We start from the raw sequence: 13,790 nt of genomic DNA, 5'->3' as shown, positions 1-13,790 counted from the left end.
CTATCTCAAAAAAAAAAAAGAAAGAAAGAAACAGAGGACCCGGCCAGAGCCTGGACCGCAGACATGACAATCCCCAGGTGAAGGAGGACTGAGGCAATCTTCAAAGCAGATTTCATCTCAGCCAAGAACCTGCACAATGCTCACACCCAGAAATGATGCCAATGGCAGAGGGTACGGGTAGGTCTTACCTCGTGTTCCTTGAGGAGACCCTTGGTCCTTCCTCTACGGATAAGTTTCTTTTCTTTATTTATTTGCTTTTCAAGTTTCGCAATATTGTCACTAAGCTTTCCTTTTTCAATGTCTATTTTTAGTTGTTGGATAAACAGAGAAATTTCATGATGAAGAGACTGCAAGAAACAAACGAACATATTAACCCTGAGAATAAAATGTACTGAAAAACACTTTGTAGTTACAAGAAAAATATTTGCAGTGACAAAAAGAAAGGAACAGGTGCTGGAGAGTTGGCTTAGTGGTTAAGGCACTTGCCTGCAAAGCCAGAGGATCCTGGTTCAACTCTCCAGGACCCACATAAGCCAGATGCACAAAGGGGCACATGCATCTAGAGTTCATTTTCAGTGGCTGGAGGCCCTGGCGTGCTCTCTCTCTCACACACACTCTCTTTCTACTTCTTTCTCCCTCTCAAATAAATAAATTTTTTTGAAAAAGAGAAAGGAATAGAGCTTAAGCAATGTTCTGATTCATCCACGTTTGTTGAGGAGAATGTTTTAAAATATCCCAGCTCCACAGACATGTATGTTTTTCTTTCTAACAACTGAAAGTGTGTGTTTGGGCTGTGATGAATAATGTTGAGAAAATGAAAGTCATGCCACAGACTGAGAGGAAAGGGCAAGGACAGATAACGAATACGGGTGATGTGTTCTGGAGGGGATCCTACAGTAGACAAAAAGAGCGGTGCAAGGAAACTGCATGGGAAGAAAGGGCCAATTTTGGTTAATATCAATGTATCCATATTGGTGGTTAATATGAATGTACCCATATTGGTCCATTAATTGCCACAAAGTTCTATATTAGAAATCCATCCTGCAATAATTCCTTTTAAGATATATTAGAGCTAGAGAGATGGCTTAGCAGTTAAGGCACTTGCCTGAGAAACCTAAGAACCCAGGTCCCATTCCCTAGAACCCATGTAATCCAGGTGCATGTGCTGGCCCAGGCATCTGGAGTTCATTCACAGTGGCTGGATGCCCTGACATGCCAATTCTCACTTTTTTCTCTCTTTCCCTCAAATAAATAGATAAATAAATATATCTTAAATACCGTGTTTTGGCAATTCCACTTTAAAAAATATACATATTTTTTATTTCTGTGGGAATAGCACTCCAGAGTCTCTTACCACTGCAAACGAACACCAGGTATGTGTTCCACGTTTTACACCCAGCTTTATGTGAGTGGCTAGAGAATTGAATCCGGGCCAGTAACATTGTCAGTAAGTGCCTTTAACCACTATGCCATCTCCCAGCCCACCCACCCCCAAAAAGTTCTTTTTACAGTTTGTATGTTTGTGTGTGAGTGTGTACTCATTCTCTCTCTCTGTCTATCTGCCTCTTTTTCTCTCCTTCTCTGGCACTTGCTCTCAATCTCTCTGTCTCTCACTCAAATAAATAAATATTAAAATGAACTTTGGAAAATTCAAATCTTAATAGAATTCAATTCAATTCCATAGATATAAATACAGCCATTCCTTGGTATCATTCGGAGATTGGATCCAAAACCCCTTCTCCCCTGGATGTTCAAGTCTCCTTATGAAAAATGGCAAAGCATTGGCATATTACCTACCCATATCTCATAATACACTTTAAATCACTTCCCTAATACCCAATAAAATGTTAATGCTATCAAAACAGTTGTTTTATAATACTCTCTAGTGAGTCATGAAAAGAAAAAAGGCTGCTCATGTTCAGAACAGGCATTATTTATTTTCCTCAGATATTTTTCATCCATTCTTGGTTGAACCCAAAGATATGGAGGGCTGACCGTGTAGAGTGGATTGACCTATGTGTGTATTCATAATAAATTAGCGTTTACTGAACATAGTCTGTGTGACTTGTATAAATCTCTGTACCAAGCCTTCCAACTAAATTATGTATTTGCATGGGCTGGAGAGATGGCTTAGCGGTTAAGCGCTTGCCTGTGAAGCCTAAGGACCCCAGTTCGAGGCTCGATTCCCCAGGACCCACGTTAGCCAGATGCACAAGGGGGCGCACACGCCTGGAGTTTGTTTGCAGTGGCTGGAAGCCCTGGCGCACCCATTCTCTCTCTCTCCCTCTATCTGCCTCTTCCTCTGTCTGTCACTCTCAAATAAATAAATAAAAACAAAAAAAAAAATGAATTATGTATTTGCCTTTTTTATCAGGGGTTTCCTAGAAGTTTAATAACCTGCCCAAGGTCATAGCTTCACCTGCCACCAAAGCCTCTACCTATATCCCTATTTAGGCACATGTGTCATTCAATTGCCCCAGTTGGGGTCCAAGCAGAAAACACTACATGTTGAATTCTGGAAAGATTAAATGCAGGGAATCAATGACACCTGGGATGAAGCAGAGACGTCAAAGAGGGAACGATAAGGGGATTCAGAGACGGGCACAAGCAGAGAGCTCGTGCACCCTGAGGAGGAACTTCAGTGGGAGCCGGGAAGGAGGAGCCATGGTGTTCGGAGCTGTTGCTGCAGAATCGCTGGGGAGAGGGAGGGAAAGAAATACTCAGCCAAGCGCCGCATGTTCTCTCTCATATGTGGATCCTAGCTACAGATGACTGGGCTTCTGCGTGAGAGTGAAAACACTTAGTAGCAGAGGCCAGTAAGGTAAAAAGGAGACATAAAGGAAAGAGAAAGGAAGAGAGGAGGGTACTTAATAGGTTGATATTGTATATATGTAAGTACAATGATTGTAATGGGGAGGTAATATGATGGAGAATGGAATTTCAAAGGGGAAAGTGGGGGGCGGGGAGGGAGGGAAATACCATGGGATATTTTTTTATAATCATGGAAAATGCTAATAAAAATTAAAAAAAAAAAAAAAAAGGAAGAAATACTCCACGTTCCCCCTGTCCCGCCCCGCTACTTGCCCTCGGACTTCTAACTGCGTCATCACTGGCTGAAGGCAGACGGCAACGGAGGCAGAGAGCCGGGGACCGGGGCCTGCCAAGGGCCAGTCCGTCTCTCATCCATCTGTAGTAAGGAGCAGGCAGGACAGCACTGGGGAAGACCGATGATAAACAGGCCCAGATGGGACCAGATCCATTGGGTTGAGGCCCAGAGGCACATGCAGTTCTTACCTCCCATTTGGCACAGGCAGTACCACTCTGCTCTTCCAGAGCTGCTGTCACGGCCTCTGGTACGCGATGCCTCAGTTCTTCAACGGCTTTCAAATACTTGGCCAGGCTATTGGTATTAGCAAGTTCCAATGCCTCCTGAAAGACATTTAAAAAAAGACATGAGAATCTGACTATCTTTCCATATCCTTGAAGCTAATTTGGTAGGTCTTTAACAGAGAGAAACAAAGGGGAAACTCTCTAAGGCAGCTGGATGATTTGCAGGAGGCATTCCTTTCTCTGTGGAGGCTGAGATCCCTCTTATGTATCTTGAATTCTTTTGAAAAGATTAAAAAACCTTTATTTACCTACCAGATATATGATATTGAAAATGATAAATCTATCATTGCAATAAGGGGAAAATGTATAGGATTTACATGGCAGATATTTAACATTGTGCATAAACACTTATGCTTCAAGGAGGCATCTGTCATTAATTCCAAGATGTGCCCAGGCAAAGAGCTACAGTGAACAGGGTGGGGAAACAGCCTAACAGGTGTATCTATCTGCTCCTCACATGACATCTCTGAGAGCAAATTCTGGCTCACATAACAAGTGAATGACAGAACAATGAGCAGGTTGGGAAATCTACAGAAAGGGCCAAAAACTCACAGAAGAGTAAAATTCTGGAGAAAGCCATTAAGTAGGACGGAACTTTCTGCCCTTGCATTACACCATTAATCGCCTACTGCAGATGTAACACAATGTGGCGCTCCAGAACCCTGCGCCATGGCTTCTTTCATAGATGTGTAAGCTAGAAACACGACTAAGCCCTAAACGCTGGTGTAAGATCACAGGATGTGATCGAACTTCTAAGATGAAAATGCCCCAGTCAAAGACAGAGAACCTCTGGCCTCAGATCCCAACAGGAACAGCATCAGAGAAAGGAAAATGGGACAAAATCTGACACTCTTCTCTGACCTAGGGACCTTGATATCTTTTGATTTTCCAAGATGACTTACTAACTTTCCTGAAATCTAGCCTTGCAATTATTTATCTTTTTACTTTTTTTTTTTTTTTTTTTTTTTTTAGGTATGGTCTCACTCTAGCTCAGCATGACCTGAAACTTACCCTGTAGTCCCAGGCTGGCCTTGAACTCACAGAGATCCTTACCTCTGCCTCTAAGTGCCAGGATTAGAGGCATGCGCCACCATGCACAGCAATTCATTTATTTTTGAGACAGGATCTCATGTAACCCAAGCTGGCCTTTAGTTTGCTATATAACCAAGGATGACCATGTACTTTTTTATCTTGTATGTTTAAAGAGGATAAGATGGATACATTTAATTGCCTTTGCTTGCAAACTTGTCTATAATAAACAATTTTATAAACAAGACATATGAAAAAACAGTTGCAATGTATGTTCCTAACAGAATCTGAAGCTGAACTTTCTTTTTAGTGTTTTGTTTTGATTTCTGAAAATGGGGTCTTATTATGTAATCTATAATGGACTCAAGCTTGGTCTTCTTGCATAGAATTACAGGAGTAAGGCACCGCAAATTTCCAAAAGAAAGGCCAGAGCTTCAGTGGGCCACCGCTCACCATCCCTATAGTTTTAAATTTTGTTGTTGTTGTTATTTTTATTTATTTATTTGCGAGCGAAAGACAGAGAGAGAAAGAGGCAGAGAGAGAGAGAGAGGGGGGGGGGGAGAGAGAGCATGAATGGGCACACCAGGGCCTCCAGCCACTGCAAATGAACTCCAGACGCATGCGCCCCCTTGTGCATCTGGCTAACGTGGGTCCTGGGGAATCGAGCCTCGAACCAGGGTCCTTAGGCTTCAAAGGCAAGCGCTTAACTGCTAAGCCATCTCTCTAGCCTGCATCCCTATAGTTTTAGAAGGTGTCTACACCTCCTGTCTCCCTAGAAACTCAGAACCTATCTGGCACGGGACTTTGCATTTCATCCATGCATGAAGAATCAAGAAGCAGAGTTAGGTAAGGGGCTTGCCTAAGTTGAGAAAGGAGACAGGTAGGTACCTGGACCATGTGGCTACCTGAGCTCCCACTGGCTAAGCTGGTAACCATAAGCGATCTTAGGAACGTCTCTTCCTTCCTCCTCAGTCTTACCCACAAAATGGCCAGAGTCTTCAGTCCTTGCGGGCTCTAGACCTTTGCATGAACTGGCGATGGTGGTGGGAGGTGGTGGTGAAGGGTGGGAGACCTTGAACTCTTAATCCTCCTGCCTCCACCTCCCAAGTGCTAGGCTTACAGGAATGTGCCACGATGCTCAGCCTGTAACAATTATTTTAAAAACATTGACTCCTGGGGCTGGAGGGATGGCTTAGCAGTTAAGGCATTTGCCTGCAAAGCCAAAGGACCCAGGTTCAATTCCCCAGGACCCATGTTAGCCAGATGCACAAGGGGCACACGTGTCTGGAGTTCATTTGCAGTGGCTGAAGGCCTTGGTGTGCCCATTTTCTCCCTCTCTCTCTCTCTCTTTCTCCCTCCCTCCCTCTTTCTCTGTCAAATAAATAAGTAAATAAGAAACGATGTATGTGTGTATATGTATATATATATATGACATTGACTCCTGGGGTCAGTTCAGTGCTGAGTGACTTTGTAGTGAAAACAGTGTCTGGCAAAGTGCACACACACAGCAAGATCAGGCAGGCAAGGGCTCCTGGTGGGGAAAGCAATGCTAGAGGGGCTGATGCAGGGCGAAGTGTGGTTGACAATCTAGGAAGCCAAAGCAAGGGCGGGCTCAGAGGAGTCAGGAGCCACGAGGAGTGCCTTGCCTACGAAGACTGGGGGCCGCCTGGCGGCATCATCATCTCCCTCAGAATGCCTGGCTTTTGTTTGTGTTTTTGTTGGTTGGTTGTGGTTGGTTTCGAGGTAGGATCTCACTCTAGCCCAGGCTAACCTGGAACTCATTCTGTAGTCCCACGTTGGCCTCAAACTCACGTTGATCCTCCTACTTCTACCTGCTGAGTGCTGAGATCAAAGACGTGCACTAGTATGCCAGCATCGTTTAAGATTCTTATTGAACATTTAAGAGAAGCTATGTAAGAGCTGGAAAGATAGCTTAGCAGCTAAGGTGCCTACCTGCAAAGCCCAAGAACCTAGGTTCGATTTCCCAGTGCCCATGTAAGCTGCATGCACAAGGTAGCACATGTGTCTGGCGTTCATTTGCAACGGCTAGAGGCCCTGGTGTGCGCGCTCTCTCTCTGTCTTTCTCTATACATATATATATATCTACCTTTTCCCCTCTCTCTCTCACTCTCAAATAATAAGTAAACAAATAAATAAATATTTTTTAAAGGAGCCACATGGTCCAGGCACCTGTCTCCTTTCTCAACTTAGGCAAGCCCCTTACCTAACTCTGCTTCTTGATTCTGCATGCATGGATGAGATGCAAAAACCTGTGCCAGACGGGTTCTGAATTTCTAGGGAGACAGGAGGTATGGACACCTTCTAAAACTATAGGGATGGTGAGCGGTGGTGGATAAAACAAGAGATAAAAAACATAAAGAGAAAAATGAAAAGTTCAAAGCTATCCTGGGCTATATTGAAAGTTTCAGACCAGCTTTGGGCTACATAGAGAAACCATGTCTCAAAAACAAAACAAGACAACATGAGTCTCTGGATTCACTACAGTTCACGCCACGTTGTGAAGTCTAGAGAACAAGGGGACTCCTAGATACTATCTCCACACAAAGCAACACTCCTGGCCTTTGGGTTACACATAAATATGTGGTCTACAAATAACACCAAATAAATGCATTCTCCTACATTCATAGAGACTCAAGTGCGTGAAGTGACTTCCGCAAGCTTTACTTCCATTTAAGGCCTCACCACCAGTCTGGCAGCTGGGCAGGACTGCTCTTCATGCTCGTTTCAGATACAAAACAGCCAGAGAAACAAAATTCTTGCTCAATCTTAGAATCGGCTGTGTTCTTTACACTGTACAACTAAGTGCATTCAGCAGCTCCACAGTGAAACTTGAATTAAAATATTCTTCGCTTGAATGTGTATCTTAAATCGTGTCAGGGATAACAATGTCCAATATCGGGAAATTCTGGACACTTCCACAACCTTGTATGCAATGACAGTGATGTCAGGCAGGCTCAGAAGCTAATGATAAACGCTCCCCACGCAACGGCTGAAAGCTGCTCACCTTGTATTCTGAGAACAGTCCACTGGGGAGCTCTCTTTGCCCGAGTAACTGCTCGGCTCTCATGAACCATGATTCCAGGTTTTTCTGCGCCTCTTCCACCTTCAGCCTTGCGTCTAATCCTGGAGATTCGTCAGCCGAGTTCTTCAATGCTGTGACCAGTTCTATCATGGTGATCTATGAGAGCAAAACAATGCCCAAGCCAACAGTGAGGCCAGCATCTACCTAAATGCTTGGGAAATATTTTCTCTAAGTAGCAATTTATGTTTTCCAACTAAGCATCAGAATATATGATTTAAAATGTTTCTGTTTCTCAAGAGATAATATATAAGGCTAATATCTTATAAAATACTCCCAACCTATGGGGCCAGGCTCTCCTCCTCACCTACCCATCCATCACTCAGTTCTGAAAAATAAATTCATTGAACAGGAAATATTAACTAGAGACCTGAACTTTCTCCTTAGCGTCTTGAATCCTTGCCTGCAGCCCAGCTCTGAGAATGTGCTGGAGGGACTCCTGGCTTGAAACACTTTGAACATCCACCTGTAGAGTCTCTTCAGCTCTGGCCAGGAGCTCCTCATACACAGAGCCTTTAGCTGTCAGATGCTGTCAGAACAAGTTAGAAAGAGATCACAGTAAGCACTCCGATTATATGTTGCACATTAACCTTCACAATGCACCAGGAAACTACAAAATGTTAATTATTAATCCAAAAGGAACCAAACTTGTATTTTAAAAATACATTTGAAGGGGCTAGAGAGATGGCTTAATGGGTAAGGCATTTGCCTGCAAAGCCAAAAGACCCAGGTTCAATTCCCCAGGACCCATGTCAGCCAGATGCACAAGGGCGCTCATACATCTCAAGTTTGTTTGCAGTGGCTGGAGACCCTAGCATGTCCATTCTCTCTCTCTCTCTCTCCCTCCCCCTCTTTCTCTGTCAAATAAATAAATAAAAATAAGATAAAAACCAACCTAACAAAACTCAACAAAAAAAATCTTTCTTTAAAAAAAAAATACATTTGAGGGAATGGAGAGATCACTCAGTGGTTAAGGCACTTGCCTGAGAAGCCTAAGGACCCATATTTGATTCCCCAGTACCCATGTAAGCCAGACATACAGGTGGCACATGCATCAGAAGTTTGTTTGCAGTGACTACAAGCCCTGATGTGCCCATTTCTCTCTTTCTCATAAATAAAATATTGTTTAAGAAACCACATTTGGTGGGAAAGGAAGATGGCTCAGCAGTTAAAGGCACTCGCCTGCAAACCTGATGACCAAAGCAAAGCTGGCTACGAAGTGGCACATGTGTCTGTGACCCCAACACATCTCCAGCCATGGGAGACAGAGCCAGGAGAGCCCAGAAGCTGACGGGCCAGCTAGTCTAAGTCAAACATGTGAGAAAATGGCAACCAGAAAATAATCATTTTAAGACAATGCTTTACATAACATACCAAAAGTAAATGTCAGAACGTGAGGTATAAATATGGAGACGGATAAAGAATAAATCTTCCACGAAAACCAATGTGTTACCTGGGTGCAGAGTTTGATTTAGGTGTAAGAGTAGAGAAAGACATGACTACATAAATGTAGAAACTTTCTCTGAAAAATAAAACAAGCCATTGAAGGCTCAACAACTTAGTAGCAATGTGTGGCCTAGAAATAAAAGTAGATCACAAGGGCTGGAGAGATGGCGTAGCGGTTAAGCGCTTGCCTGTGAAGCCTAAGGACCCCGGTTCGAGGCTTGGTTCCCCAGGTCCCACGTTAGCCAGATGCACAAGGGGGCGCACGCATCTGGAGTTCGTTTGCAGAGGCTGGAAGCCCTGGCGCGCCCATTCTCTCTCTCTCCCTCTACCTGTCTTTCTCTCTGTGTCTGTCGCTCTCAAATAAATAAATAAAAATATATTTAAAAAAAAAAGTAGATCACAATTTAAAGAACTTGTGTAATTCAACAAGCAGAACTTTAAGAGCCTGAGCCTCGGGGCACCTACAGTCCCAGTTACTCAGGAGCCTGAGGCAGAAGAAAGACAAGTCTGAGGCCTGCCTAGGATACAGAGTGAGCTCAAGATCAGTTTAGGCAACTTAGTGAGGGTGTCTCAACACTAAAAATACAAAAATGGGGCTGGAGAGATGGTTAAGTAGTTATGGCCCTTGCCTGCAAAGCCTAACAACCTAGGTTCAATTCCCCAGTACCCTCATAAAGTCAGATGCACAAAGTGGCCCATGCTTCTGGAGTTCATTTGTAGCAGCTAAGGCCCTTGCATGCCCATTTCTCTCTCTCTCCCATTTCTCCATTTTCAAATAAATTTAAAAATACAAAAAGGGCTGAGGACATAGCTCAGTGGTAGAGTACAGGCGAGACCAGGTTCAGTATTCACTACCACCATCAAATAAAACAAGAACCCAAAGAAAATTCTGAAATTCCAAATCACAAAAGAGTATGTCTATAGCATATGACAGATAATTCAATCTACACAATAAGATAATAATGAGGTGCCACCTTCTGGTTTTCAAGTTAGTGAAACAAACAATTAAGGGGCTGGAGAGACGGCTCAGTGATGAAAGGCACTTGCTTACAAAGCCTGACAGGCTGGGTTCGATTCCCCAATGCCCACATCCAAAGAAGTAGCATGTATCTGTCGTTTGTTTGCAGTGGCAAGAGGTTCTAGCATGACCATTCTCCCCCCACCACCCCCCTCTCTCTCTTTCTCTCTCTCTCTCACACACACACACACACACACACACACAGCTTACAAACATATAAAATAAAAACATTTTTTATTTATTTTTATTTATTTGAGGGGGGCAGAGAATGTGTATACCAGGGCCTCTCTAGTTGGAGATATCACCGATTCCAGTCCAAAGGTGTAGAGACAGTCTGAGCTCTGGGGGCTTCTGCTTTTTGATGTTTACTTGCTGCAAACACCAGTGAGTTTTTCTCACAACTTGGGAAAGGGGGCCAGCTTCTTCTGCCATTGATGGAACTTCCCCTGGATATGTGAGCTGAAACAAACCCCTTCCTTTCCTTCCATAAACTGTATCTGGTTTGGATGTTCATCCCAGCGTTGTGGAGCTGTGTACCACAGTAAGCAGAAGTTACATTCTAAAACATCTGTGAGGTGCATGTTGCCCTTCTTGACCTTTGAGTAGCAATGGTGGTCACTTGAATTCTGTGACATTAGACCATCTGTTGTCATTTTAATTTTTTCCTATATTTAATTTTAAAAGTAACAAAGAAGCTCATGTAAAACCAAGGTATAATGTATAAATAAAAAATTCCTTTCACCCACTCAGCAGTCATTTAAATAGTCATTCATGAACTGATTTTTAAAATAGTGATTTTATGTCTACTGTGTGCCAGAAACGGCATGAGAGACAGGCGGCGGGCACAACGCAGAACCAAAACAGAAAGGTACAGTGCTTTTCTATTGTACCTTACAAATATCACTTCAGGGGTACTGAAGCATGAACGATGAAAATACAACTCTCAAACCAGAAATATATTGTCCATAATATTCACATTTCTTACTTCAAATAGATCTTAAGGCCAGGCATGGTGATGCAGGCCCGGAATCCCAACACTGAAGAGGCAGAGGCAGGAAGATCAGGAGTTTGAGGCCAGCCTGGGCAACATGAGGCCATGTCTCAAAACATAAATAAAATAAACAAATAAATAAAAACAATTTTTTTAAATCATACAAATATTCATATGTATACATATATCTGGATCTACTATTTTGATCCAATAGAGACAATTTAAGCTTTTATTAACCAAAGTATATTTCAGCATGATTATAGTTTCAGTATTTATGAAGACTGTTGTTTTTAAAATGTTTTTAAAAATCAAAATTATACTTTCAAGAGGACTAGAAAGGGGGCTCAGAGGTTAAAGGTGCTTGATTACAAAGCCTGCCAACCTGGTTTCAATTCCCAAGCCAGCCACATAATCCAGATGTCAAAAAAAAAAAAAAAATAGCACATGTCTGGTGCTCGTCTGCAAGCTGCAAGAGGCCTGGCACACACACACACCCACACACACGCAAACATCTACCTCATTTCTTTCACTGAAATGAACTCCACACACTCAGCCAGGGGTAGTAGGGTAACTCACACCTCTAATCATAGCACACACAAGGCTAAGGCAGGAGTACCTCTGAGAGTTCAAGGCCAGCCTGGGCTACAGAGTAAGTTACAGGTCAGCCTGGGCTAGAATACAACCTTACCTCAAAAAAAAAAAAAAAATGAGGGCTGGAGAGATGGCTTAGTGGTTAAGGCGTTTGCCTATAAAGCCAAAGGATCCCGGTTCAATTATCCAGGACCCACGTTAGCCAGATGCACAGGGGGGCACATGCGTCTGGAGTTCGTTTGCAGTGGCTGGATGACCCAGTGCACCCATTCTCTCTCTCTCTCAAATAAATAAAACAAAATATATTTTAAAAATAAATAAATAAAATAAATAAGGGCTAGAGAGACTGCTTAGTGGTTAAGGCACTTGCCTACAAATCTAAAGGACCCAGGTTTGATTACCCAGGACCCACATAAACCAGATGCACAAGGTGATGCATGTGTCTGGAGTTTGCAGTTGCTGGAGTCCCTGGTGTGCCCATTCTTTCTCTCTCTCAAGTAAATAGAAATAAAATATTTTGTAAAACAAATAACTAAATTCTACATAGTCTCAATAAAAACTAAAAACAAAATTAGAAAAAAATGGTAAGTAAAATAAGTTCTTTTCAATCTTATTTTTATGACTATAGTATTTTCAAAACAATCAAAGCTATCACTCTCATAAATAATGAAAATACCAAAGGCTGAAATATACAACTTTTCAGAACTGTAGATTTTAATATATATGTGTATACATACATATATATGTGTGTGTGTGTTTGTGTGTATGTGTGTGTGTGTGTGCATTTTATACGTGTGTGCATGTGTGTGTGTTCCTTTACTCTACAAACCTCCCATTTTGTAACTTAAAACACTACACAGGGCTTATGGCTGAGCTGTAACTCAGTCAAATTCTCAGTTATTCTAACCAAGACTGAAACACACTCTCACCTCATTGCTTGTCACTGAGTCAACTTCCTGAGACTGCAGACAGAACACGATCTGACACGTCCACCACCCTCTGCACCAATGAGGAGGGGACGTGAGCGGCTCGGGAAGAGAGCTCTGAAGAGGCGGACTGCGCCACGGCACGTGTCCTGCCGCACTAAGCCACAGGAGAACCGAACTCGCGCAACAGGATATTACAACCCATTCAACAGCCAGAAGAATGAGGCCAAGAACTTACACTCAAAAGTGATTTCAGGGGCTGGGAAGACGGCTCAGCAGTTAAAAGCACTTGCTTGCAAAGCCAGCCAGCCTGGGGTTCAATTCCCCTCCCACTCACGTAACACCAGGTTGAGAATTCATTTGCACTGGCAAGAAGCCCTGGTTACACGCATGTGTGTATGCACGCGTGCACACACAAGTGAAATTTATTTTTAAAAAATCAATCAATAAATAAAATTTATCTAAAAGTTATTTCAAGCAAGATCACTACAGATGATTCAGGGATCAGAATCCATGTCAGTTTTTTAAACTTCCAGTAGAAAATTAAAAGCACAGATTTATTACTGTCCCCTCCCTTTTTCTGAGACAGCCTCACGTAGCGCAGGGAGGCTTCAAACTTGTTACATAGCCAAAGATGGCCTTGAACTCCTGATCTTCCTGCCTTTACCTCAGCAGTGCTAATCCAACAATCATGTGATGGGCCAGTGCTACAAGGTGCTGAGGATAGATAGGACCTACATCTTGTGATGCATGCTAGGCAAACAGTCTACCAACTGAGCTACATCCCAGCCCTGTCTCCTCTTAACTCATTTAAATTCATACCTGCAAGCTTCCCTCGACAGAGCCGGCCACATCGTCTTGATGTCCCAGAAGATCCAAGGTGGACTTGGTTTCTGAATCCCAGGTTTCCACTTCACCAATCAGGTTTTCAACTTCTTCCGTCATTTTTAATTTTCCTGTGGGCTCTCCATCGTCTTTCTCATACTCTCCCACAGGCTACAACATTCAAAAGTATAATTAAGGGCTGGAGAGATGACCTAGCGGTTAAGTGCTTGCCTGTGAAGCCTAAGGACCCCGGTTCGAGGCTCGGTTCCCCAGGTCCCACGTTAGCCAGATGCACAAGGGGGCGCACGCGTCTGGAGTTCGTTTGCAGAGGCTGGAAGCCCTGGCGCGCCCATTCTCTCTCTCTCCCTCTATCTGTCTTTCTCTCTGTGTCTGTCGCTCTCAAATAAATAAATTTAAAAAAAAATTAATAAAATAAAAAAAGTATAATTAAGAACATGCCAATGTGATGTGAAA

The 13,790-nt window shown here is 43.0% G+C and overlaps 1 protein-coding gene across 6 annotated transcripts in view; it reads right to left on the bottom strand.

Annotated features, from left to right (window-relative positions):
- The window catches only part of Syne2 (spectrin repeat containing nuclear envelope protein 2), a 392,771-nt gene that overhangs the window by 234,401 nt on the left and 144,580 nt on the right, over positions 1 to 13,790 (bottom strand). For all 6 annotated transcript variants that reach the window (XM_045155524.1, XM_045155526.1, XM_045155527.1 and 3 more), the window contains exons 19-23: positions 13,314 to 13,487; positions 7,890 to 8,048; positions 7,445 to 7,618; positions 3,295 to 3,429; positions 189 to 347 (exon numbers count right to left, since the gene is read on the bottom strand). In XM_045155524.1, coding sequence (XP_045011459.1) covers positions 189 to 347; positions 3,295 to 3,429; positions 7,445 to 7,618; positions 7,890 to 8,048; positions 13,314 to 13,487 — 801 coding nt within the window. The remainder of the gene's footprint in view (positions 1 to 188; positions 348 to 3,294; positions 3,430 to 7,444; positions 7,619 to 7,889; positions 8,049 to 13,313; positions 13,488 to 13,790) is intronic.

The sequence above is a fragment of the Jaculus jaculus genome, chromosome 7 (genome assembly GCF_020740685.1).
Source record: "Jaculus jaculus isolate mJacJac1 chromosome 7, mJacJac1.mat.Y.cur, whole genome shotgun sequence".
NCBI classification, from domain to species: Eukaryota; Metazoa; Chordata; class Mammalia; order Rodentia; family Dipodidae; genus Jaculus; species Jaculus jaculus.
This window is presented reverse-complemented; position numbering and strand designations above follow the sequence as displayed.